The sequence below is a fragment of the Malania oleifera genome, chromosome 2, assembly GCF_029873635.1.
Source record: "Malania oleifera isolate guangnan ecotype guangnan chromosome 2, ASM2987363v1, whole genome shotgun sequence".
NCBI classification, from domain to species: domain Eukaryota; kingdom Viridiplantae; phylum Streptophyta; class Magnoliopsida; order Santalales; family Ximeniaceae; genus Malania; species Malania oleifera.
In genome coordinates, this window is record NC_080418.1 from 25,451,036 (window position 1) to 25,478,032 (window position 26,997).

At 36.8% G+C, this 26,997-nt stretch overlaps 2 protein-coding genes across 7 annotated transcripts in view; both read left to right on the plus strand.

The window, feature by feature from the left end:
* The first annotated feature begins 1,217 nt into the window (after positions 1-1,217).
* LOC131148988 (uncharacterized) lies at positions 1,218-12,093 on the plus strand. 3 transcript variants are annotated; one of them, XM_058098992.1, is made up of 9 exons: positions 1,293-1,720; positions 4,499-4,996; positions 5,258-5,423; positions 5,930-6,227; positions 9,840-9,912; positions 9,999-10,089; positions 10,393-10,472; positions 11,283-11,350; positions 11,639-12,093. In XM_058098992.1, the coding sequence occupies exons 1-9, from the start codon at positions 1,637-1,639 to the stop codon at positions 11,730-11,732; spliced, it is 1,452 nt and encodes a 483-aa protein (XP_057954975.1). In that variant the 5' UTR covers positions 1,293-1,636; the 3' UTR covers positions 11,733-12,093. The 3 variants fall into 3 exon arrangements, with proteins under 3 accessions (XP_057954974.1, XP_057954975.1, XP_057954976.1); XM_058098991.1 differs by lacking the exon at positions 11,283-11,350 and having other exon boundaries at positions 1,218-1,720; XM_058098993.1 differs by lacking the exons at positions 10,393-10,472; positions 11,283-11,350.
* Positions 12,094-14,890: 2,797 nt separating this feature from the next.
* Positions 14,891-26,997, plus strand: part of LOC131148989 (uncharacterized) — a 36,827-nt gene continuing 24,720 nt past the window's right edge. For 2 of the 4 annotated variants that reach the window (XM_058098994.1, XM_058098997.1), the window contains exon 1: positions 17,039-17,500. The gene's annotated coding sequence lies outside the window, so the exon portion shown is untranslated. Of the gene's footprint in view, positions 15,181-17,038; positions 17,501-26,997 lie in introns of those variants that run through there. The other 2 variants (XM_058098996.1, XM_058098998.1) reach the window with 2 other exon arrangements.

Below are 26,997 nucleotides of genomic sequence, written 5' to 3' on the forward strand. Positions count from 1 at the left end.
ACTGCCCTCTCTTACTTGAGAGTGAGGGGCATTTAACCGCTTCGGTCTTTTTCACTATTAATCATCATGAACTATAAACGCAAATGTTAGACTCAATAGACATGTACTGGGTGAGTAGAAGAATCTTTTTAAAAACTTTCACCCTCATGATTTAAATTTTTTGATACAATAACTTAATTGTTACATTTGTTTTTAGATATAGCTATGGATAAAAAATGATAGACACGATAACCCTAATCTCATTGATTGATGAAGCTAAAGCAGAGAATGGGGCCCACCGATGCCTTGCTCTAGCTCATTTTGCCACGTCAACATGTGACCGTTATAGTTTTGTGATGAATGACCGAAGTAAGGTTTGATTTTAATAGAGTCAATAAATGCAGTAACTTATGAATTTAGGAGTTGATGCTATAAGAATTTTTTATTGTTCCTTTTGAGCATGATTATACTTGCAATACTTTATCTAAGTTTTTGGTTATTTGAAAATATCTTATTAATTGACCTAAAGAAATTGTGTTTGATAAATTGAAATGATAGCACGTTTAATAGCATCACTATTGTCACATCTAACACAACATAATTTTATTAAATATGAACATAAAATGCAGAAGCATAATTTTAATTTGATAAATTTGAACTTTAGGTATGTTATTAATACAATAAATTAAAAGAATGATTGTGAATTTTTTGTGACAAAGTTTTTTATCTTATGATTATATAATATATAAAATTTTAAAATAATTTTTTTAAAAAGAAAAGTGTGATGCAATCCAGTGTTTTAATGCTTACTTATCACTATAAGAAATAAAATATATAATAAATTAATAAAAACTTTACATTTAATACATTTTTAACATTTATTTTTAAAATTTTAATCATTTTAAAGCAAGTTAGAGTTTTTAATAATAAATAGTTCAAATAAGAAAATGATTTTTGAAGTCAATGTTTTTTTTTAATTCAGTTTGAAGTCAAAAGAATCCAACGGTGAACGGACCGCGAAATTGCAATCAGACTGTCAGGAAAATGATGGGTCACTGTCAAAAAATCATAACGTGGCTGCGTTGGGATGAACAAATTCAATTAAAGAATAAATAATAAAAGAAAAAGAAAAGATTTTGAGGAATGGGGGCCCACACACTGTTTCCTCGAAGGCTCGAGCTAAAGCGAAAACTTAAACAATAATAATAATAAAATAGCATTTCGCAAGAAAGAAGTGTGACGCACGCGCCCAACCGAAGGTGTACGTGTAGCGATTTGAGGTGTACAAAATGCGCGCCCGAGAGACTCCCAGTATACCGCCAGTGGACGCTGGAGTGGCAGTAGGCCAGGCCCTGCCTCTCACACCCTTTTCCCATTAAATTCACATCATTCATCGATCCAATCCAAAAATTAACTCCAACCCATTTCAACTCAGTTCATCCCCGCTTCTGGGTCCTCAATCTCAAGATTTTTATGAGCATTTGATTCCTCTACTCGATCTGTTCCAATTCCCCGCCGGCGCGCCTCTGTCTCGCCTTCTCATTTATTGAGGGAGAGTACTTTCAAGCTTGCTTGTTTTTCAACGCTCGAATATCAATCTGTGCTTTTGTTTTCGGGTTGAGTGGGTTCTGGGTTTGTGGGCTTTGGTTATGAGAGAATGAAAGCACGGTCGGGAGCCGAAGAGGACCATGACGCCGGTGCATGCGACGCAGCTACTACTGTCGCTGCTCGAGTTCAAAAGGTACTCTGTTTCTGCTGCTGCTTTTTTGAAATTAGTTCACACCTACTTGTTGAGCTTTCATGAGTGGACGAGTAGTCTAATTCGATGTTTCCTCATTGTGTATTTGATCATGCATGTACGGTGCTGTCGAAATTGTAATATTTGGATGAAATGTTGGATGGGTAGCGTCCGATTTTATTTTTTTGTTTGTTTTTGTTTTAACGCTTGCTAATTTTGACGTGGGTTTGTTTATTTCGATTTACTCATCTCCTGTTAATCGCCTTCTCATATTTTCTTCCTGGATTTAATTAAGCGTTTGTAAATTTTGGCCAACCGACATGGGAATCTAAAAAATATATCATGAAAACATCTCCCAAGGGCTTCTGCTTTATTTTTTGAAGGATCGATTTTTTTTTAAGAAAAATGGGGGAATTGAGCATAAGGGGAGTGTTTGTCTTTGATATTGATATTTCTCCGAACGTTTCCCTCTTTCACGGTTTACGGTGAGAAGTGAATCGCGTGGTTGCTGTCAATACTACGGTGCGACTCCGTACAGTCACTAGTTACCTTGCAAAATTTTATGCTTGGAAACGTTAAATCCTGCTTCAAATCTGTGCGCTCAAATCGCCGCGTAGTACAAATTTTGAGCGGTTTTAACTTGGTGAATTAAAGAATTCTCTAGTTTCCTTGGTTCATTATGGGACATTTTTCCTAATGCCCAATTCTTATGCAATTTGTCACATTGACAATGGAAGAAATTCGTTAATGTTGGATCTGGTTGTGCATAATTGGAGTTGATGTCCCATTCTGTGGGGTAGAAAGTCTTGTATTCTTGTGGTTTTGTAGTCAATGAATTTAATTTCAGCTCTGAATTCATTGGTATTTGCCATTTGGTATACTAAGTTTGGTAGGAAGGGAAAAAAAAAGAAGAAAAAGGAAAGTGAGTGTGAAGCCTTTTTGCCTGCATTTGTTTAAAGAAAAACTAAGGAAGGGAAAGGTTCTCTCTCTCTCTCTCGCCAAATCAATCCCTTCAAAAGTAGGAGTAAAATTTGAGGAAAGAGATTTGTCCAAAATCTTATTGACTAAAATTACTATCCTATTAATATTTTATTTTCCTTCAATTTTCTTATGTTCAATAAAACAGGAGGGCTCCTTTCCCTTTCTCTCCGTTTTCCTTCCTTCGCACCAAACGTAACATAAAGCACCCAAGTGGAATTGGATTTTGGTCTTTCAGCTCTGAAGTCGCAATTCCATGCTTCAAATACAACTTGAGCCTACGTCTTTTGCTTTCTCAGACTTGAATTTGATTTGAAATTCCCCTTTTTGTGGAATTCAAGTCTCTATTCTTTTATGGAGTTGTTTAGATTCATTGGGGGTGGATAGAATTCCAATTCAATTCAATTTCCAATCAATACGTAAATAGAGCAGTCATGCTATGAATTTCAGAACCCATTCATGCAACTGAATGTGAAGGTAATCAAGGTATACATTTGTAAAGAGGGGTTTGACTTTTGAGATATCTCAGTTCCCAATAACAAGATTTTACATCTGACAGTTTTTCTAGTTTACCAGAATCACTCACTCAAAATGCTGTTTGCTTAGAAAGATTTTTCTGCAAGGAGTTGCTTGATCTCATATTCATTCCTTGGTTCTTTCTCAAATTTCATGTAAATTTTTTATAACCAAAGCTGGACAATGGAGACCAAGATGATGAGATTCATTAATAGCTTCAGTGAATTGTTGTCCTTTATCATCGTATTTAACTAGAAACCAATTATCAATTCCAAAAATTGTCTACAATGTATGGTCTGGTTTTATCCAAATTCCAATCAGGTAGTTTTGCACTTGCACATCTGGCAAATTCTGTGATTAATGCACAACCACATGAAAAAAAGGCTTTACATTTTGGCATAATCAACCAGTTATATAAATTTCAACTAGAGAAAATGAGAATGATGCAAAGGTAGATTTATTTTGTGGTTGAATCCATAAGCTTATCAGTAGGGTGGACTTATTTCTAAAAAGTATCTATGGAACCAATGGTTTTGTTTTGACAACATATGTAGTATGAGAAGATAATTGTTTAAACATCCTTTATTTTGTTTCAGTTAGTCCAAGACTTTTTAGCATAACATGGATTAGGGTTGTAAACACAGCTTATGGAAATGGAAACTGAGTTCTACATAGAATTTGAAATGAATCTAGTCTTATTATTTATGTCCTTGATAAATGTTATTATTTGAATTTTTTTGGTATATCAATTGTCAGTGATGCTCCAGGTCTTTTGAAGTGACTGTTGTATTCTTTCCACATTTCATATGGATGAACATATGCTTTCAAATGCAAATAAAGCAAAAATGAAATGGTTCATTTTTTAAGGCGTCCAAACTCTCCCTAATTTATTTACTTATTTATTTATTTTCTGGAAATGGTTCTAAACTTCTAATCAAGTTGGCAGTTCTGTGGAAGCGCATTTTGTAGTGCTAATAGTGTATCGGATGCATTGGGAAAAAATATTGCAGCTTATCAATTTAAGTATCTTGTAGGGAAAATTGTCTATTTTCTATCATGTGTTCTTATGCATTTTGGTCACCTCTAATTGGTCCAAATTGTGCTGCCATTGAAGGAAGGAGTCTGAGAATCTTTCATATTTTAGGTTGCTGTCTTTTGAAGCTTCTTTAAGTTCCTGAATAAATGAATTCACTGAATCACTTTGAAAAAATAAGGTTAACTCATTAGGCATGTTAAATTTATTGCGTATTCTTTAGTTTAATGTTGCATCTGTAATGTTCTTTTCAGGGTGAGGATTCATTGGGGATAATTGAAGAAAGCACTCATGTTCACCAGTGGAGGCGACAAAACCTCTTCCTAGAGATACCATCAAGAACATTGACAGACTCCTCGCAGGATTCTGTCAGAATAAAGATGCCCCCAACACCAAGTCCTACTCCCAGGAAAGTAAATTTTCTGTTGACGCCTAGTCCTTCCGATGCAAGAATAAGCGGGTCTCCAGGCCCTTCCTCATCTAAAGGTAAAGCAACGATAAAGAGTCTCCTACCAAAACTGAGCTTCAAGTATCGGAATCCTGCATCAGATATTGAGAAGGCAGCCAACCTAACTCGAGGAACTTCATCCACAATTCCACGGGAGAAGCCTTCAATCTCAAGGTCCTTGTCGCTTACGAAGATATTTACCCCTAGGATGAAGAGAACATCATCTCTTCCTGTGACTCCAATTGGACACTCAAACCCAGAGTCTGTACATGGAGGAAGTGTATGCAGTCCTGTGACTGCAGATGTAAGTTATACGCATAAGTGCCTCAAAAATTCCTATTTCAATTGATCTGAATGTTTGTGGTGATAGATAGTAACTGTACCACAGGGTACCTAGAAATTGAGTTCTTTCTGCAATGCTTTTTTTTGAGCCACGGAATTGAGATACTTTCAGTGATTTATGTCGGGCCAGCCCCCTTGAAACTTTAGTGAATGTTTTATTAGCAAGATACATGCATACTACATTTGAGCATCTTTTGAGTCAAGTTTTTATTTGCTTTTGTAGAAAAAAGGTGCCCTGCGACCCATATCTCGATCATTGTCAGTGCCTGTCAACAACAAAGATAAAAGTTTACGGAGAATGGATTCTTTTTTCCGTGTAATTCCTTCTACCCCTCACGTGAAGGAAGGAGATGTCATCATCTCAAATATGTCACCGACAGTGGATTTTGGTATTTTCATTCTCTTATTAATCAACCATTCATTAAAAATCAGTTTTTCCTTTCATATTGTAGCTACTGTAATGTTCAATTGGTTGTTGAAGATGCCATAGGGTACTAGTGTATTTTCACTGCCTCTATTATGATATAAGTAGACTAAATTTTGCAATTGCTCTCAATGCTTTCCGGGGACTAATTCTTATTTTTTTCAGAACTTGTTAGTCTATTTATATGCCTACTCATCATTTAAATGAAAAACTATGTGAATGAAAATTTCCCATTGTTATGTTTGGTTGCTTAGTATAATAACTAAATGAAAGGAAACATAACCTTAAATAAGGAACTGCCTTTTTTGTTGTTTTATTTTCCTGTTTGACTAATTAGAACTAGTATGAGTTCTTGGGTTTATAAAATGCCAAGTTTTTACTGTTGTAGTTTTGTGCTTCCAGCTAGGCTTTTTTTCACCTGTTCTTTTACATGTGACACACACAGTTTCTTATCATAGTCTTATGGTTCAGGAAATGGTGATGCTGATGGTGAAGATATACCTGAAGAAGAGGCTGTGTGTAGAATTTGTTTGGTTGAGTTGGGTGAAGGTGGTGAGACCCTCAAGATGGAGTGTAGCTGCAAAGGTGATCTTGCTCTGGCTCACCAAGAATGTGCTGTAAAATGGTTTAGCATCAAAGGTAACAAGAACTGTGACATATGCAAGCAAGAGGTTCAGAACCTACCTGTCACTCTATTACGGATCCAAAGTGTGCGAACTCGAAATAACAGAGCAAATAGAGCTCAACAGACAGAAATGAATGGATACAGGCAAGTGAATTATTTGGTATGTTTTCTTGGAAATGACATTATTCTCCATTTGGTTTTTGAGAAGCAGTACGAAAATTTGGAGTCCTTGGCCACCATCCCAACCCATCCTAAAATTCTGAAGATGTGTTAAGATTTCTCAAAATTCAACAATCAGATGGGGCATTAATCATTCATTCCTTCTGAAATTGTTTTTCCACTTCTCCCCTTTTTTGCACTGGGCCCTGCCTGCAGTCAGAGTGGGATTTTTTGCATAACTTGATGGCATTACAAACACTGCAGTGGCGCTCCAACAAGGTTGGAGGCTGCATGCATTTTTCAATGATGTTAATTCTCCATCCACTATTGTCAAAATAACCACTGAAAATTGTTTTACATTTTTTTTAGTAAACTTTGTTGTTACCACTACTCAATCAGCATCTGATTTTGTCAAAGCATCTTTACTTTCATTCCTTAATGTCAAATTATTGGAGTATGGTTTTAAATTTTCGCAAAATTCTCAAAATTTCCATCAAAACTTCTGATTTCCTTCACACTCCAAATCAAAATGACAGTCAATTTCTTTCTTACAAAATTTCAGCCAAATTTGAACAAATCATCTAAAATTTATTGAAATCTCAAAATTTTAGCAAAACTTGTCGAAATTTTAACTATAGAATGGAATTTCCTTGGAATTTAAATGAGAGATTTAAATGCGAATTGGAATTTCTTTCTTAATTTATTATTTTTTATTAAAGAAAAAGATTATTACGAGGGCTTTTGAAATTTTGTAAAAATTTAAACTTAGATATTTATCAACGACATTTTATTTAACTATTCATGTCTAAATTATATTTATTTTTATAATAAAAATATTTAATTGATTTATGAATCTTATTTATATTAATCAAATATGTTTAATACACATATTATATTACAACTATTGCACCTCACACACAACATAGATGCAATTAATTTATAATTATTAATCCTAAAACTTACATTATTATGTATAGTCCCCATTTCTAAAGTTTCATTAAAGAATTCCATGATTTATTACTAATTTCCATAATTTTTTTTTCCAAATCGAAATCAAAATTTCTATACTTTTGGAGCTTTGAATTTTAGTCAAAATCAAAATTTAAGATCTTGGCACTCAAAACTTTTTATCCCTGTTTTTTCCTAGCTTGTCAATTATATGGTTGGTTAATCTATACAGTGGGGTAATACTTCAAAAGCACATACCACCTAATTCTTTAATAGTATTTCGTCTTTAATATCAATTTAATGATTGTGATCAATTGTACCTGGTAAAATACCCTCCTTATATCGTACCTTAAAAAAAAAAAGGATTTATACACGCTGAATCCAGATTCATAGTTTAGTTCATAGTGCTCCCACTTGCTCCCAAATTGCTTTGATTGTTGAACTGCATCTCACATATAGAAGGGTTATCCACTTTAAATCTGTAAATAAGTGGGAAGAGTTCAGGCCTACTATGCTTCAAATCTCCTTAATAGGGAAGACCCAATTTTGGGATGGGGCCAAGTGGGAAGGGGGGGGGGGGGGGGGGGTGAAACACCATTAATAAAACTTAATTTTTAAGCTGTGGATTCAAATGTCTAGTTTTTAGCGCGGTTTAATTTATTTTGTTGCTACTTGTTGCTCATTTTGCTTCAATCCTTTGTTTGATATGAAACTTCTGCCTCACCTTTCATTGTCGATTCTAACACTATCTTTGTGGTTGTCACTTGAGCGGACCTAAAATAAATGATGGAACTTCCAGGATTCATGATTCTTTTAAGTTTACAAATAAGTTTTGGAGGCTAAGGCAATGAGAACTTCCAATTCAACTATTTTGACTTGTTTGATATGCAAGAATGGAGTGAAATGGAATTTGTCTTTTTATAATTTACATGTTTGCTATATAATTTGTTATTCCACTCCTCTCCCAATACATTCCATACCAAACATTCGGGTTAGGTTTTGACCTGGTGAAGATATCTAAGAGAATGGATATTAACCTTCTCACTGTTAGTTTGCAACTGGTTGGAACAAAGAGTACGTGTGTGTTTTATTCAATAAAAAAAACATGGGAAGCGGTTGAGTGATCTGTTGAGTAGATTGGAAGTCATGTGGAACTCTGACAGGATACTTAAATATAGCGAGTTTGTTCTCACCATTGCTTGGTTTTTCTGCACTGGGGTCGAATAGAATTACTCATCCTTCCTTATTTATAGTCTACTGTGCTACTGTTCAGTGCAGACCAGCAATTCAAAGCGAAGTCAAAATTTTCCATAGATTTATAACTGGCTTAAGCACTCATGCATAGAACTTGGTCACTCCTTTGGTTGAAGTATTGGGCCTCTTTTTTTTCGCCTAGGTTACACAATTTGGAGAAGGGAATTTGGAGTACTTTGCCCAATCTGCACTTCAAACCATTCCAAATCCTCTTTTGTCACAAAACATGGAATTAGATCAAAATGAATCTCCATAAGAACTAGTCATCCAGATTTTGCAGATTGAAGATCTCCACACAGCTGCAGGGCTATATGGGGAAAGATGTAGATTGATTGCCCTAGATATAAAACTACACAGAGGATCTCTACAACTCTATATATTCTTTGATTTAACTCCTCAATAAGGTGTAGCCTTTTAATGCCCCTTGTCTATGCTTGCATGGTTACTTTTTGATCTTCAGGTTTGAAAGGAGCTTTTCATTTCCCTTGTTTGATTTTGGGAGGGGCTCCTTTTTCTCTTTTTTTAGTTATCATTGGAGTGCCGATTGTGTGAATAGATGTCAGTATTTGGCCATGGCTTTTCAATGGGCACTAATCCAGCGCAAGGAAGTAACCTGCCCACTTCAAAATGGCCATGTCTTTCCACACTGTCAATCAATTTTGTAGCATTTCCAAAGGCAGTGTTGTCCATTCTTTGAAAAGGACCAATCCTTGCATACTATCTTATCTGTTACAGATCCATTGGACCCTTCATTGCCATGCCTTATTTCTTGTTCCCTCTGTTTTATTTTTATCTGCATCTTCTAATAACAATGGTACTTAGCATAGAGTTACCAGAAAAGCTAACACCCTAGCGAACTGCATATTGTTACAAATGCTCCAAAACATAGCAAAATTTCATTCCAGGAGGCTAAATCTAGCGATTCAATGTTCTAATTCAATATCTTTTGTATGACATTTTTTATTAGTTAAAATTGTGAATTACTGCATATAATTTCTATTTTCAATCATAATTTATCTATTTCACAAAAGAAAATTCTCTTCTAGATTTAGAAACACTTCAACTTTCTCTCCAAAAAGTACAGGTGTGATTATATCTATATTTACATGCGCCTAAGATTCCACATCTTATAGTATGTGCCATGTGGCGATCCATGAACCATCTGTATTCTAGGTAACATTTGATCCAACCAAAAATTAATTGGTTAGATGAAATGAAATTCAGTTTTTTTCCTCATCTTTTCTATGTTTTTCTGTGCTTTATTATTTGTCATCTCAAGCTCAATTGCAAGAAACAAATTGGTCATGCTTTAAAGTTAAATTTGGTCATGCATTAAATTTTAAAATGCATCCAGCTTGATATTTGAGTTCCTGACTTCAAACACAATCTTACCAGGGTTTGGCAAGAAGTGCCAGTTCTCGTCATTATCAGCATGCTGGCCTACTTTTGTTTTCTTGAGCAGCTTCTGGTAAGACCAGCAACTTCCAAATTCAACTGTGTCTAGGTTACCATTTTTTTTTGCATTAAAAATGTGTCTGTACTGTTTATCTACAGGTTGAAAAGATGGGTACAAGTGCAATCGCTATTTCTCTTCCATTTTCTTGTGTATTGGGTGTCCTTGCATCCATGACATCTTCAACCATGGGTAAGCTGCCAAAATCCTTAAGAACTACATTTCAGATTGTTTAACATCAAATAATACAATGGCATGAAGCAACTCGTGGTAAATTTGAATCGAGGGCAAATGGTGTGCGTTGTGCGTTGTGATTGAATGATGGATTCTAGTGTTTGAGGAACCTAGAGTAGAAGTTGATGCTTTGATTATATTGAATCATTCTTTAACTATAAGATTTTGGCAGACAATGGAATGGTGATGAAAATTTATTGCCTGTTATATAATCTGTTCTCTATGGTATCTGACTCAAACCTTTGAAACTTTTGTGCTTAGTGAGGAGAAGATTTGTCTGGGTTTATGCATCAATTCAATTCGCGTTAGTTGTTCTCTTTGCTCATATTTTCTACTCCTTGGTAAGTGGTTTTTCTATTCATCTTATTCAAAACTTGCTCTGCTGACTTGAATAATTATTTAACTTTACCCTTGCATAAACCGTATTCTATTTGGGATTTGGTTTGGCCATATTAGTTTTTGTGTGGAACTTGAATCATGATGCCAAGTTCCACACCAAATTCTTGGATCCAGAATTAGGTGGAGAAGCATAAATCTACCATTCTTTTCTTGTCCATAATAATAATAATAATAATATAAATAATAATCTACCATTCTACACCCAATGTTCTTGAAGTTGCTGTTTTGCTCCAGATCTCATCTGCATGATGTCCTAGAAGAACTGGTCATGGAATAAACTTATGTGCCAATATGGCAATATGCATACGACCACTACCACTCAGTTCTAGCCGCCTGCAAACCATCCCCTTTTTCCTGCGAATTTGAATTTAACATATTAGTTAATTGTATTTAGATTAGGTAATTTTGGTTTTAGACTGCATGTGGTTCTTAATGCTGGATAGATTAGGTTGTGTTTCTGAGCATGTATTTGAGGCCTCAGTTTGGATTTGTATAGATTTAGTACAATTTTTTATTATATTTATTAAATCCACAAATGCTCCCAAACATGTGGCAAAGCTTACTCTGAGATTTTCTAGTTTTGAAGAAATACGGATATCTCCATTAATAAAGCCATCCCTTTTATATAAATCCTGATTTGACTCTTGACTCTTGTTGGTGAAGATGAAACTTTTTGTAACTGGCAAATTCTTTACCATGGAGATTTTGCTTGCTTATGGGCTTTTGGCTGAAAGGCTTCTACTCCCTTACAGATAATTGCTGATTTTTTAAATTTAGCTTTTGAGATTGAATCATGCCCATCACCAGCCCTGCTGCAGAGGTGTGCATCTCTGTCTATTTTGTGCCTTCATATACCTTCCCAAGTGGAATTTACTGTCACTCTGCCTTGCGATGAGATGTTTATCTTAGCCATTTCACCAAAACACTTGGCTTGTTTTTTATTTTCTTTTTGCATATGACTGGCAGCCCTCCGTGCTTCCAGCTGGTACAATGCAATTGGTTGTTTGGGGGGCCTAATCCTAAGTTTTGAGAGTTTCAAGCATCTTTAGTGCAATTTATGTTCAAGAAAATTTTCATCTCATGCCTGTAAATTTTCTGTGGCTTATAGGTTCATGTGCAAGCAGTTCTCTCAGTTCTCCTGGCAACATTTGCGGGGTTTGGTGTTGCCATGTGTTTTAGTTCTCTTTTGGTTGAGTTTTTGAGATGGAGAAGGCGACAGAATGCTCTCTCAGAACAGCACCGCCGTTCCCAGCCGACGACATGGCCGGGCCAATCATCTGAAACTGGGAATTTGTCCCATGCAGGCCGAACCCAAATGGGAAATCCAGAGCCATCCCATGGGAGCTGAGCTGAACTATATTTTTCGATATTTGATACTTGATAGCATTGGTTCAGAGGAAATATTTGATGATATATCTTGACATAACAAAGAATCTTATATGTGTTTACCACGATTGGATTGCACCAGATTGGTTGTAACAGGCTTAAGCATAGTGATAACTAGAATGAAGCTGGAGGAGTGTGTAAGGTTGTCAATATATATAAAATATATTTGAATGTTTCTATTCGTTGTTTACTTGGCTAGTTTTTGCTATGTAGATGCTGAAACAATTCAGGCTATGCTGCTGTTCTCTTTTTTTGTTATTAAAATAAAAATGATAGCACAAAGTATGGTAGACCTGCACTTGCCTACTTTTCAAGTTTATGTCTACAAACTTAAGGGGTTGTTTGGTATTACTGTTCAAAATTATAGAAAAAAAAATCAGAGATGAAAACAAAAAATGAAATAGAAATTAAAAATTAAAAACTAACAACTTAATATTTATAAAACTAAAATAAATTAAAATTTGGATTAAAAAAATGTTCATTTTCATTTTTAAATCAAATAATATTATAAATATATGATAAAAATAATAAAATTAAAAATAATATAAAATAAAAATATTTTAATAGCAATAAAAAATGATTGTTATACTTTTAAAATTTACTCTGCAATAATAATTTTATTGGAGATGACAATTGAAAAATAGTAAAAGTATTTTATTATTAACTTTATTATTATTTTTTCAAATTTATATATATTTTTATTTTAATTATATTTAAATTTATATGATTTTTTAAATTTAGTTATAACTTAAAAAATATATGAAATGAATGATTTAACTAGAAATAATTATTTCTGAATATTAAAATTTCAAGCAGCAGGTTGTCAAACCAATCAAAAATTGTAAAATTTGGTTTTCAATTTTTTCCTAAATAATAGAAAATAAAAAATAAAAAGAGAAAACTGACAACATAAATAAATGTATTTTTATAATTTGTTTCTTTATTGTGCAAAAATAAAAATAAAAAGTAAAAAAATAAAAAAATAACAATAATAATAATACCAAGTTGACCTTAAGTTTATAAGTGAATCTATAATGCTTTGACTTATCAAGTCAATTCTTGTTTTCTAGAAGAATGAGCTAATCATAGCCATCTCACTGCTCGCAAAGAACAAACAAATATTTTTTGAAGATTAGAAAACCAATGAATAAAATGTGTCTTAGTTCTTAGTTAGTTTAGCAACATTCTTTAAATTTGTATAGAGGGGGGATGCATTTAGTGAAGAACTTTCCTTAGCAATGTTTCATTATATACTTGTGCATCATAGATAGAGTAGGACTAAGGTAAAATTACTTTATAAACTATGACTAAATTCATTATGGTAACTAAATTTTTAAATCTTTGTAATTACAGCAAAACCAAACCTTAATCCTACTAAGTGATGTCGACTACATGAATCATTTTTCACCAATTTATGCGATCATGAACCATTTCTTTTGATAGATTCAAGGATATTAAATCTTTACTTACTATCTCCTCTCATTTCTCTTCGTCCAATTGAAACACATTTATATTAAAATTACTTATATGAAGGCTTCAAGACCTGCCATTTTTTTTTTCTTTTTTATCTATAAAAATAATATCAATAATAACAATTTAAAAGGAAAAAAGAATTTTAATACTTCTCGAAGATTTTCACCAAATGACCACGTCAAACTCAATGTTGATGGCAAGCTCTTCAAAACCCGAGTCTCCATGATCCAAGCCATGCAGCCTACACTCTCTCCTGGTTGTCCTCGCCCCTACCCCTACCCCTTAACTGTCTTTTCATTAATTACACTATGAAGATATTTTCCGCCCTCCTCTCAAGGGTGCAAGTGAGTCAAGTCTACTCGTGAGGTATTCGGACTCAACTCACTCTATAACTTGATTCAATTCAGTTCTACTCAAACTCGAATTGAGTTCAAATTTTATAATACCACACATAAGTCTAATTATAACTTTTTAATTTTATTATTTCTATATTATATAGTTCATATAGTATATAATTTATTCATACATTTGTTTCAAAAAAATAATATATATATATATATATATATACATTTGATATTAAATTTCTTCTCGTTTTATAATTAAAAAAAAATAAAATATTAAAGAATACTCTTATTGGGAAGAAATTTCCCAAACTGATGCTCACGTAATCTCACAACTTGGTGCTACGAGATTTAAAGGTCTAGCGAGTAATAAGCTGACGCATGGCACGGTGGCAGAACAAATTTCACAGCACCAAGTTGCAAGATTTAAAGGCCCAGTGAGTGAGAAGTTGATGCGTGGTACGGTGGCAAAGCAAATTTCGCAACATCATGCTGCGAGATTTAAGCGTCCCTATTTTCCTTTATTTTTCTTTTTCTCAAATAAAATCCTTCCAAAAAAGGTAACATTAACATATTATATATATATATATATATATATATAGAAAGAAGAAAAAAATGTCAAAAAATAATGAAACACTAAACTAGATTCAAAAATAAAAAATAAAAAATAAAATCAGTATTTTAAATAATATTTATAAAATTAATACAAGTTAAAATTTTAACCGAATAAATGATCATTTTTATCCTTGAATAAAAAAATAATCCTTAATATAACCCAAAAAAATAATTTTTTTTATAATAGAATATAAATTATTTAATTTCAAAACTTACTTTTTAATTAGTGATATAGGAACAATCTTATTATACATGCACATTGACAAATAGTAAATATAATTTTTAAATGACTTTTTTTTTCATATAATATATATATATATATATATATAGATAATCTTATTATATTAAATTTAATTCAAACTTAATTAATAAAAGGATTTATTGATAAAAGAGATATTGGAATGTCAAGCTTTGAACAAAGAAAAAACTGGACCGTCCGTTTCATTTTTTGATCCAATGGCTGCTGTTGGGTTTTTTTATTTATTTATGGGGGCATGGTTGTAATTTCCTTTCTTGCTGTAAAAGTAAAACAAAAGCAGCAGAGGGGCGGGAGAGGGTCTTTAGATCAATTATGTTTTGTAGCTACAGGAAAAACAGCAGCGCAGAGGAGGTTTTCTCTTCTCCAGCCGCGAGAGACTCTTGCAGGGCCGCAGCGAGTCTTCTTCTTCACCCCGAGCGTAGGAGTGACGTCTTCACTTGCAGCCGCGTGAGAGAGCACCTGCGAACCGAGGAGGCCATCACCGCCGAGAGAGATCCTTCAGCCGCAGCGCGCGGGAGAGGGAGACGGCAGGAGGTGGGTGCGGCGTGGGTATTTCCAGCAGAGGTTCACGCGCAGGTAATGCAAGGTGAAAGCTCAGATTTAGTTTCTTGGGAGGGATTTCTTTAAGGAAATAAGGGAGAACAATAGGAAGAAACCTAGGTTATTCGCAGGTGCGAAGAGGGGGTTTCTTGGTTGTTCTTGGCTGATTTCCAGAGGAGATTGGAAAGCCAAGAAGGGGTAAATCTGTGTATGTATATTTATTTCCACCAGATTTAATATAGTGTCTCTGGAAGTGAGTTTTTGCCGTGAATGTTGGCCAATTTTTGGGCCAAACCCGTAAATGTGTTATCGTGTTTGTGTGATTGGCATGTTTACATTTTGCTGAATTTATTGTTGGCTTTGCTGAATATTGGGAAGGTGAATATATATTTTTCTTGATCAGGCTTGGCATACACATTAAAATAAACAGGTTTTTCCCGTGTAATTGTGGTTGATGCTTGGACAAATTCAGATTATTATTGTGGCTTGCTTATAATTGATTGAAATCTAAAAATTAGAATTAGTAATCAGCTGGTTATACACACAACAAGAGATATTTTTAAAATTAAACATTTAAGATTTAACATATATCATATATTAAAATTACTAATTTATATTTAATTATTAATTAATTAGTAATTCGGGTAATTCAATTAACCAAATTAAAGACTCACCATACCTGAACCTAAAATCGAATACCTAAAATTATCTAAATCTAGAACCGAACCAAACCAATCGAACTCGATCGGTTAATTCAGTTATACCCGAATTGTGCTCACCCCTAACCATGATGCAATTTTACAATAAATAAATAAATAAATCCCCCTTTTATCATCACTTATTATTATTATTTTTTCTTTCATACATGCAAATTAACATGTATAGAAAACATGCACACAGACATGTATATATATAAAATAACCCACCAATGATGAATACAAATAAAAAAAAATCTAAATGTTGTATTACTATTTTTTTTAGATTAGAAAATTAAACTCATTTCATTTACTCTAATGGAACAACCTACTTATAGATTACCATCTAAACAAAACTATTAATTCTATAATCGAAGGTTCATTTTATAGATTTAAAAAATATTTTTAGATTTTTAAAAATGATTATCTATATATATATTATTTGAAAAAAAAAGTCATTTAAAAATTATATTTACTATTTGTCAATGTGCATGTACAATAAGATTATTCCTATATTACTAATTAAAAAGCAAGTTTTGAAATTAAATAATTTATATTCTATTAAAAATTTTATTTTTTATCTTTTGGGTTATATTAAGGATTATTTTTTTATTCAAGGATAAAAATGAGCATTTATTCAATTAAAATTTTAACTTGTATTAATTTTATAAATATTATTTAAAATATTGATTTTATTTATTTATTTTTATTTTTGAATCTAGTTTTAGTGTTTCATAATTTTTTGACATTTTTTTTCTTCTTTTTATATATATATATATATATATAATATGTTAATTAATGTTACATTTTTGGAAGAATTTTATTTGAGAAAAAGAAAAAGAAAGGAAAATAAGGACGCTTAAATCTCACAGCATGATGCTTGCGAGATTTGCTCCACCACCGTGCCACGTGTCAGCTTCTCACTCGTTGGGCCTTTAAATCTCGCAGCTTGGTGCTGCGAGATTTGCTCTGCCACAGTGTCACGTGCCAGCTTCTTACTTGCTAGGCCTTTAAATCTCGCAGCACCAAGCTGCGAGATTACGTGAGTATTAGTTTGAGAAATTTTTCCTAATAAGAGTATTATTTAATATTTTATTTCTTTTTAATAATAAAACGAGAAAAAACTCTCAAAATATAACATGATAAATTTTTTGTTCTTGAAGAATTTTTATTTTGACGTGTGAGGTTTATTTATTATTATATTTTCAATTATCTGTTACATTACATAAAAAAACGAGCCTCCCATCCCATGTTTGAGACTGACGCTCGTGGGGATAAAGTGATTCATGTCCGGAAAACTCACGGCGGTGACGATTACGGTGGTTCCGGGGGTGCTGCGGAAGTCAGCGCTGAGGCATCCGGCGATACAGGATCGCTACTTCCAGTATTTGGGCTAACTTTAAGCTTCTGCTATTGGCCGGGAAGAGCCAGAATCCAAGCAAGTTCAAACGGATTCAGCTGTTTCTTTGGATTATTGGGCATAGAGAAGGATTTGCGTTCGTGAAATTGAGCTCCGTCCCTTGCTGCACGCGTTCCTCTCTCTCTCTCTCTCTCTCACGGCTATCAACTGCGCCGTCTCTCTATTTTTGCACTCGTTTCTTTAGGTTCGCACTCGTCTCTCATTCTCTTGCCACCCAAAGGTCCTGCCTCGCCCACCCAAGGTAACGCCCCCTCAACACCTGCAATATATTGAACTGTTTGTTTTTTTTTTTTTTCGTTTTGTTTTTGTTTTTGTTTTTTGTTTTGTTTTGTTTTTTGTGTGTTGATGAATAAAAGCGAATTTATGAAAACTAAAAAGCCGATTAGAAGGGGAATGGCTAGAGGCATATCGACAGTATACCAGAAAAGCACAAAGAAGATTGGGATAAAAACGTTCAGAGATAACGAAATATTTCGAGGACTACCCATGTAGCCGAATGGCATGAGTTCATTGTGAGAAACAAACTAATATAGTGGCACAGCCAGCGGGCAGACATCAAGTCAACGACCCAAGGGCGGTGTTAATGTAGATTTGGTGCATGCCAGGTGTTTGTGAAAATTCCTGGGATGAGGGAGCTACTGTATTGGTTTACATGTGATAGTTCTCGGTGTCTATATTCATATAGGAGTTGGGATTGAGCATACTTTTTCCAGCCAATCAAGCAACATGTAGGGGATTTGGCCTGTGGGCATATTTAATTCCCTCATGGAAATATCTTATTATTGATTCTTATATATGCAATTGTGTATGGGTGGTTTGTTTGTCTCCTGGTGTATGAAAACTCTTATGCTACTTGGTTTCATTAACACTTGACAGTTCCTTAGAAGGGAAACCCTCTAATATGACGATGTTAGAATTTTAAGCATGTGGTATGACATGCTAACCTTGTTTTTTTTTTTTTTTTTCTCGTAGTTTATGTTTGGTTTGCAGATAGAGAAAAAGTGACTTAAGCTTGTGTTATTCCATCCAACATGGAATAGGATGGACACAAAATAGGAGGGAAATAAACATTCTTATGGTAAAATTTAGGAGTAGTAAGTCCTTATGTTATTGATTAATAAAATTTTTTGCATTGTCATTTGCTTTATGATGACAGTATATCTTCTTTTGTAAGCTATTAAATTTGTAAGCAATTCAGTTCTATATTTGAGAAATAGATACTTTGTTAGACAAAACAGAACTTGAATGTGCATTTGTTCTTGTTTTAAGAGTGTTTAGGATGGCAAGCCATCTTTGGAGTGCTCTTTTTTCTTGTTTTAGGGAAGCTTGGGTGCTACCTTGGATTCTGGGCAATTTTTTGCAAGTGAGAGATTGGGGTTTTGGGAAGTGCAGGAAGAGAAGAGCTCCATGGTGCAGGGCAGTTTTTGCCTTTTTGTGGACCTTTGGATTGATAGGAATGCGAGAAGATTCGCACAACCTCTCCTAGTCTGTTATTGAATAGGGTAGTTGAGGTGCCTAATTTGTAGCCGGAGGATGCATTGTTTGAATCTGAACCAAAACAGGAACTGGATGAGATGTATGAGGAGTAGATTTGTTTGTTGTTGGAATATATTTGTGAGCATGTGAACAAGTATCAATACATGCCTCCTTTGGTGGGGTTGGCTGATTTAGGCATCTTTGTTGAGCAAGATAATGGTTTATCTAATAATGAGGATGGGACTTTAGACCAAGAGACAACACACAAGGGGATGAGACTTTTTTTCTTCTATACCTGAGCAATATGGTCGTCTTTATTCAGGGATTTGAAGTCCACATGGAGGCCTTCGGCCAAAGATTCTCTTCATATGAGAAAATTCTTATCCTTATCAGTCAACTCCGTCCCCATCAAGTAATGGCTATGCTCCTAAATCTGTGCATAACTTCTTAGGTACCAAGAATGAGAATATTAATTTTGGCAAACGTATTTTACCTGTTGCTGTTGAAGTCTCAAATGAAAATGTTTATTCGCTATGCCAAAGAGCTTAACTTCTGTAGGACTAGTAGAGATCTTAGTTCCTCTGGGGGATGAGAGGGACAAAGGGACCTGCATGAGTCGTTGGATAGATTGGGGTGTAAGTTAGTTAGGTCCCAATTGTCCTTGATTGAGGGTTTTTTGTGGGATGAGCTTGCCACAGTTTATGGGTTGTGCTATCCAAATTAGTGCTTACGAGGTGATTTTAATGTTATTAGAGCCACAAATTGAAAATTGGGAGGTTCTAGGAACACTCTTTGTCACGCCCCGAACCTGCGGATGGGTCCCAGGTGTGATTTTAGTAACCGAACCTGTCTCTGTATCATTTAAAACATACATGATACTATACTAAATGAGGGTCCGTCCCCGTGGGGTACACATAAACCCTATACACATTCACATACATATTCACACTCACTATATACGCAGCGGAAAATGTTCTTTCTATGCATACATCATACCATACCAAAGTCTATACAGAACTAGAATATACGTTCCCAAAATACAATACATACTCCGGGCGTCTACAAAACCCAACATTGACAACCCGGTTACAAAACTCGTACCTACACAGGTACTAAATGTAGATAAACGACACCCCCGCTTCCGGACGCTAGGATGTTAGTTTCGGCTACCCGAAGGACCTGAAAATCATTTGTATATTCGAGGTGACACACCTCTCAGTAAGGAAGAAAGTAAGTTATATCAGTGTGCGGCATACGAGTGTTATTTCGGCGTAAGACATAACACAATTCAATACAGTTCAATACAATTCTAGTATTTTTCACAAATCCGTTCCAGTACATACGATACCAAATATACGGTCAGTGTCGTCACACTCAAACACCTGATACCTTGCAATAACCGAAGCCTCACAGCGATATCGTTGTTAGTACGGTGTAGCTCACACCCATCGGTAACCAGCCGAAAAGAACAGGCGATATTTCACACCCTCAGATATAGAGCCGGACACTCGCCCAAGGTAATTTGCTGAGACATGGCATCAGCGTGCGGTAATTAGCTGCCTCTAGCCGATTCAGCGTACGGTAATTAGCCGCTCCTAGTTGATTTCACAAAATTTGGAACAATTTTGGAACTCATGTCCCTATACTCATCAGCGTACGGTAATTAGCCGCCCCTAGCTGTTTTTACAGAACCTGAAACATTTCCATAAGACATTTCATTCCACACTTTTTTGAGTATACAACAAATCATATCGTTTTTCAGTTCAAGAATACAGTTTAATATAAATATGGGTACGGTCATCTCTATACTACAGTTTTAATACTACATACGATTTCTCTAACAAAATAGAGATGATACCCCAAACCCCCAAATTTTTTCAAAAATTGTAACCCGAAAATCCTGTATTTTTCCTAAATAAGTAACCAAAACATACATACGATCATAAACTACAGGTTTACCGATCACGATTTCAAAAATATACTGATATAAACAGAATCCCCTTATCTTTTCCCGAATACCAAAATACGAACTTTACGGCTCCAAAATTACGAACCGAAACACCAAATCCTAAACATCCAAGAATTATACTTCACTACAATTCGTACTACTACATATATTTCAAAACGAAACTGAAATTGGATCCTTACCTCGGTTTTTGGGTCAAAACCCAAAAATCCTCAAAACGACTTTCAGATCCGCTAAAAACGTAGAGCTTCTCCTTCTGATCTACGTGGTAACGTCAGATCGACAAATCAGGCGATGAACAGCGAAGAATCGAAGAGAGATAGAGAGATCCCGCTGGTGCTAGAGAGAGAAAGAGAGAGTTTGAGGTTTCTTAGCACCTAAGCAATGAAATAGGATAATTATAGCCCCTTTGACCCGGCCAACCTTGTTGACGAGATGACGCCTTCATCGACGAATCATCCATACATTTCGTTGACGAATCGGCTCCTTCGGCGACGAACCCTATTCCAATATTTTACAACACGTTCGGTATCTCTTCGTCGACGAGGCTCTGAATTTCGGAGACGAAGAGTACGAGGGTCTTCGTTGACAAGAACAATGACGAAGCCTGCAAAATTTACCTTTTTACCCTTTCGCTATTTAGTCAATCTACATATCTCGGGTCGGGTTCTTACAACCTCCTCTCCTTACAAAAATTCCGTCCTCGAAATTTGAAATTTCTCACTTACCAACTTACTACATACCCAAACGCATACCCAACTCTAGGAAGAGCTGGCGGCCACCCACATAGTAGTCCTGTCCCAAATACATACGTACCCTCACCTATGGCGGAGGAATACCGAGTTTACATACATACACTGTCTTGGGAGCTCACAATATCTCATACTCTCCCAGAGTCTTACCACACAATACTATTACATTAACAGAGTATTACATACTATACATACCCATATCGACTCTATTATCAAAACTACTACTCATAACAGCTGCTGATATTTCTGGCATATTTCCGTCTCTAACTCCCAAGAAGCTTCCTCAACCGCGTGATTCCGCCACAATACCTTCACTAACGGTATCTCCTTGGTACGCAACTTATGAACTTTACGGTCCAAAATCTGAACTGGTATCTCTTCATATGCCAAAGCATCCCCAATCTCTAAAGATTCGTAACTAATCACATGCGATGGATCTGACACATACTTCCTCAACATGGATACGTGAAACATATCATGGATCCTTGAGAGCATTGGGGTTAGTGCAATCCTGTAGGCCATCGGACCCACTCGTTCCAATACCTCGAATGGTCCGATATACCTCGGGCTTAGCTTGCCCTTCCTTCCAAATCTCATCACCCCTTTTATCGGAGCGATTTTGAGAAATATCTTACCCCTAACCTCGAATTCCAAATCACGACGGCGAACATCCGCATAACTCTTTTGCCGGCTCTAAGCTGATTTAATTCTATCCCTAATCAATTTGACCTTCTCAGAAGCCTGCTGTACGAGTTCAGGACCCAATATCTGCCGTTCACCGACCTCATCCTAACACAGAGGAGATCGACATCTCCGATCATATAATGCCTCGAACGGTGTCATCCCGATACTAGCCTGGAAGCTGTTGTTATAGGCAAACTCCACCAATGGTAGAAATTGAATCCAACTACCACTGAAGTCTAATACACAAGTTCGTAACATATCCTCCAAGATCTATATCGTCCTCTCGGACTGTCCATCAGTCTAGGGGTGGAACGCTATACTGAAAGTAAACTTCGTCCTCAGTGCTTCTTGTAAGTTCTTCTAGAATCGAGAAGTAAACCTCAGGTCTCGATCTGAAACAATGGACACCGCTACCATGTGCATTCTGACTACCTCCTGCACGTACAAACCTGCTAGCCTACTCAAGGAGTAGCTAACCTTCATTGGTACAAAGTGAGCAGATTTAATCAACCTGTCCATGATTACCCAGATGACATTTTGCCCGTGTAGTGCTGGTGGTAACCCAGTGATAAAGTCCATGGAAATATGCTCCCATTTCCACTCTGGAATGCTCAATGGTTGCAACGGCCCTGCTGGCCTCTGATGTTCAGCCTTTACCTGCTGACACGTCAGACATTGCTCTACAAATCGAACCATTTCCCGCTTCATACCACTCCACCAGAAAGACTCGCGCAAATCCTGATACATTTTCGTACTACCCAAATGTACCGTATATAAAGAACGATGCGCCTTCTCTAGAATCGTCCTCTTTATCCCCTCGTCGTTTGGAACACACAGCCTGGTTCCAAACCTTAGCACACCCTTCTCAGAGATGTTAAAATTTGCAGCCAACTCTTACTGCACTTTCTCTACAATTTGGACTAACTCCGCATCATTAGCCTGCGCGGCTTTAATCCTCTCAAATAATGTCTACTGGATCACCAAACTAGCAATGAAAGCTTGATTATTACCATCCACCAACTCCGCGCCAAGACTTTCCGAATCCCGTCTGATATGATGTTGACCTAATACTGCAGATACTGACGCGTGCTCTAACTTCCGACTTAACGCATCAGCTACCACATTAGCTTTCCCTTGGTGATAGCTAATCGTGCAATCGTAGTCTTTGATCAGTTCCAGCCACCTCCTCTGTCTCATGTTCAACTCTTTTTGTGTGAAAAAGTATTTGAGGCTCTTGTGGTTCGTGAAGATCTCGCACTGTTCACCGTACAAGTAGTGTCTTCAGATCTTCACGCATATACTACTGCCGCCAACTCCAGATCATGCGTAGGGTAATTCTTCTCGTACTCCTTGAGTTGCCGAGAAACATAAACAATTACTTTTCCCTGTTGTATCAGCACACATCCTAACCCTTTCAGCTATGCGTCGCTGTATATCACAAAACCACCGTCCCTAGATGGGATGGTTAAAACCGGAGCGGTGACCAGTCGGTGTTTCAAATCCTGGAAACTCTGCTCGCACTCGTCGGTCCAACCAAACCTAACGCCCTTCCTCGTCAACTGTGTCACAGGGTCAGATAACTTAGAGAATCCCTCCACGAACCGCCGTTAATACCTAGCCAGTCCTAGGAAACTCCGAACATCTTGCACGCTCTTCGGTGTCATCCAATCAACCACCCTTTGACACGACATGGCCTAGAAAAGCGACCTGATTAAGCCAGAACTCGCATTTCTTCAACTTAGCATACAATTTCTTCTCCTATAATACCTAAAGTACCAACCTTAGATGGTTTCCGTATTTTTCCGAACTCTTAGAATATACCAAAATATCGTCGATGAAAACTACTACAAACTGATCCAGGTATTCACGGAAAATCCTGTTCATTAGGTCCATAAATACCGTCAGAGGGTTAGTCAACCCAAAAGGCATGACCAGAAACTCATAGTGACCATATCTGGTTTGGAAAGCAGTCTTCGCAACATTCTCAGTCCGAACCTTCACCTGATGATACCCTGACCGTAAATCGATCTTCAAAAAGACCTACGTTCCCTGCAGCTGATCTAACAGATCATCTATACGAGGTAACGAGTATCGATTCTTCACTGTTACCTTGTTGATCTCACGGTAATCAATGCACATTCACAACGACTCGTCCTTCTTTCTCACGAACAACACTGGAGCTCCCTAGGGCGAAACACTAGGTCTGATAAAGCCCTTGTCTAGCAGTTCTTGCAACTGCTCTTTCAATTCTCTAAGTTCAGCTGGAGCCATTCGGTATGGAGTTTTAGAAATCGGCGCCTTACCTAACAGCAGATCAATAGCGAACTCCACCTCACGATCAGGAGGTAAACCAGGTAAGTCTTCTGAGAATACATCCGAAAATTCGTTAACCACTCGGATATCTTCAAGTTTCACATCATCTCGAGGTGGTTCCTTCATGCAAGCTAGGTACCCTTGACAACCCTCCAAGAGTAACCTTCTCGCCTGTATAGCTGACAGAATCTGTGGCGTCGAGCGCACACACGATCCCACGAACTCATACTCCTGCTCCCCAGGAGGTCTGAACATTACTATCTTCCTACGACAATCAATCACCGCATAATTAGAGAATAGCCAATCCATCCCCAGTATGACGTTGAATCCACACGTCGTACACTACTAGGTTCCCCAGTGTCAGTCTTCCTTAAACAACCATTGGGCAGTTTCCTAACATCTTACTACAAATCGTTACACTCCCAGTCGGTGTCGCCACGAACAACCACTCATCAATCACTTGGGTTTCAACCCCACACAGTTTCACAAAACTAGCAGATATAAACGAATGAGTTGCTTTCGAATCAAATAAAACAATAGCTCTATTCGAAAGCAATAACATGGTACCTGTCACCACGTTTCCAGTGAGTTCCGTTCTGCTGGAGTAAGAGAGTACACCCTCGCCGGAGCTGTGTTTGCCTGATAGTTTCCTCGAGACATCTGATTACTTCCACGGTTCTGGCTCTGTGCAAGTATATCACTCCTTTGTGCCTGACCCGGTTTGCCACAGTTGTAGCAATTACCCCAGAACGGCTGACATTCACCATCGTGCCATTTACGGCACTTGGCGCATGGTGCGGAGGATGGATCCCCCTGAGAACTATGCCGCTCGGTATTCTGGCGATAACCCGAACTTTAGTTCTTCTTCTTCTTCCATTGTCCCTGTTGAGGACCAGTCTGAGAACCAGAAGATACTGGCCTCTTCCTCTATTCCTGAACCACCTCATCTCCCTGAAGGTTAGCCTCGACTATGGCCGATTTATCCTCCAGAACAGAAAATTCTCGGATCTGTAGCATCCCCACAAGCCTGTGGATGTCTTTGCTCAAACCCTTCTCGAACTTCCGAGCCTTCTCATACTCGTTTGGGACCAAGTATGATGCAAAACGAGATAACTCGATGTATCTAGCGACATATCTCTGCATCGTCGGGGTTCTCTGCGTTAGGCTTAAGAACTTATCAGTCCTCGCGTCACGAGTGGAAGCCAAAAAGTATCGCTCGAAAAATACCTTCTTTAAGCGGCCCCACGTCATACCAGATGTACTAGCTCTCTGCTTCTCAAGTAGACTCGCAGTCGTCCACCATCTTTCCGTTTTTCCTACCAACTGAAAGGTAGAATAGAGAATCTTCTGCTGGTCAGTACAGTGCAGAACTTCCATTTTCTTCTCGGTCTTCTGCACTCAGTTCTCTGCTATTATCGGATCGGGTCCTCCCGTAAACGTCGGAGGGTGCATGCGGGTGAACCTCTCTATAGTACAACCCGTAGTCGTAGGAGAGTGCTCACGTCTCCTAATACTCCATTCGATCTCTCGCATAACCTGCCTCGTCAAACTCCAAGGCACAGAAGGAGACTCATCACTCGCAGTCCCCTCGGAACCACTATCCAAGTTGTTATCCTTGGGCTCCATTTTGAAAGTAAGATAGGAATCGGTTAGAATTCCTATATCGTACACAATTAACACAATCATTGAAACCTATTCATGTCAATCACTACCCTCACGGGTCCAGGTCTGTCCTACCACACTGACATGAAACCATCAATGGTTTGCTGTGATTTTATTGAAATCGTCATTCTAGGAAAAACACAGAACACCGCCAATGAGTCCCTATCTAGCAAAAAAACAACCCTCGACCTATTCTATCAATTTCTAATATCCTATACTTTCGTATGTACATATAGCTATGCCTAACCAAGTTTAGAAGAACTAATAACCTGATTTTGCTCTGATACCTAGTTGTTATGCCCCGAACCCGCGGATGGGTCCCAGGTGTGATTTTAGTAACCTAACCTGTCTTTGTATCATTTAAAACATACATGATACTATACTGAATGAGGGTCTGACCCCGTGGGGTACACGTAAACCCTATACACATTCACATACATATCCATATTCACCAAATACGCAGCGAAAAATATTCTTTCTGTACATACATCATACCATACCAGAGTCTATATAGAACTAGATTATACGTTCTCAAAATACAATACATACTCCGGGTGTCTACAAAACCCAACACTAACAACCTGGTTACAAAACTCGTACCTACACAGGTACTAAATGAAGCTAAACGATACCCCCGCTTCCGGACGCTAGGATGCTAGTTTCGGCTACTCAAAGGATCTGAAAATCATTTGTATATTCGGGGTGAGACACCTCTCAGTAAGGAAGAAAGTAGGTTATATTAGTGTGTGGCATACGAGTGTTATTTCGGCGTAAAACATAACACAATACAATACAGTTCAATACAGTTCAGTATTTTTCACAAATCCGTTCCAGTACATACGATACCAAACATACGGTCAGTGTCGTCACACTCAAGCACCCGAT

Coding starts and splice junctions, on each gene's coding strand:
- LOC131148988 (XM_058098991.1), top strand. CDS start 1,637: ATGAAAGCACGGTCGGGAGCCGAAGAGGACCATGACGCCGGTGCATGC. Junction 6,228..9,839: donor ACAGAAATGAATGGATACAG/GCAAGTGAATTA, acceptor CAATCTTACCAG/GGTTTGGCAAGAAGTGCCAG. Junction 10,473..11,638: donor CTCATATTTTCTACTCCTTG/GTAAGTGGTTTT, acceptor TGTGGCTTATAG/GTTCATGTGCAAGCAGTTCT.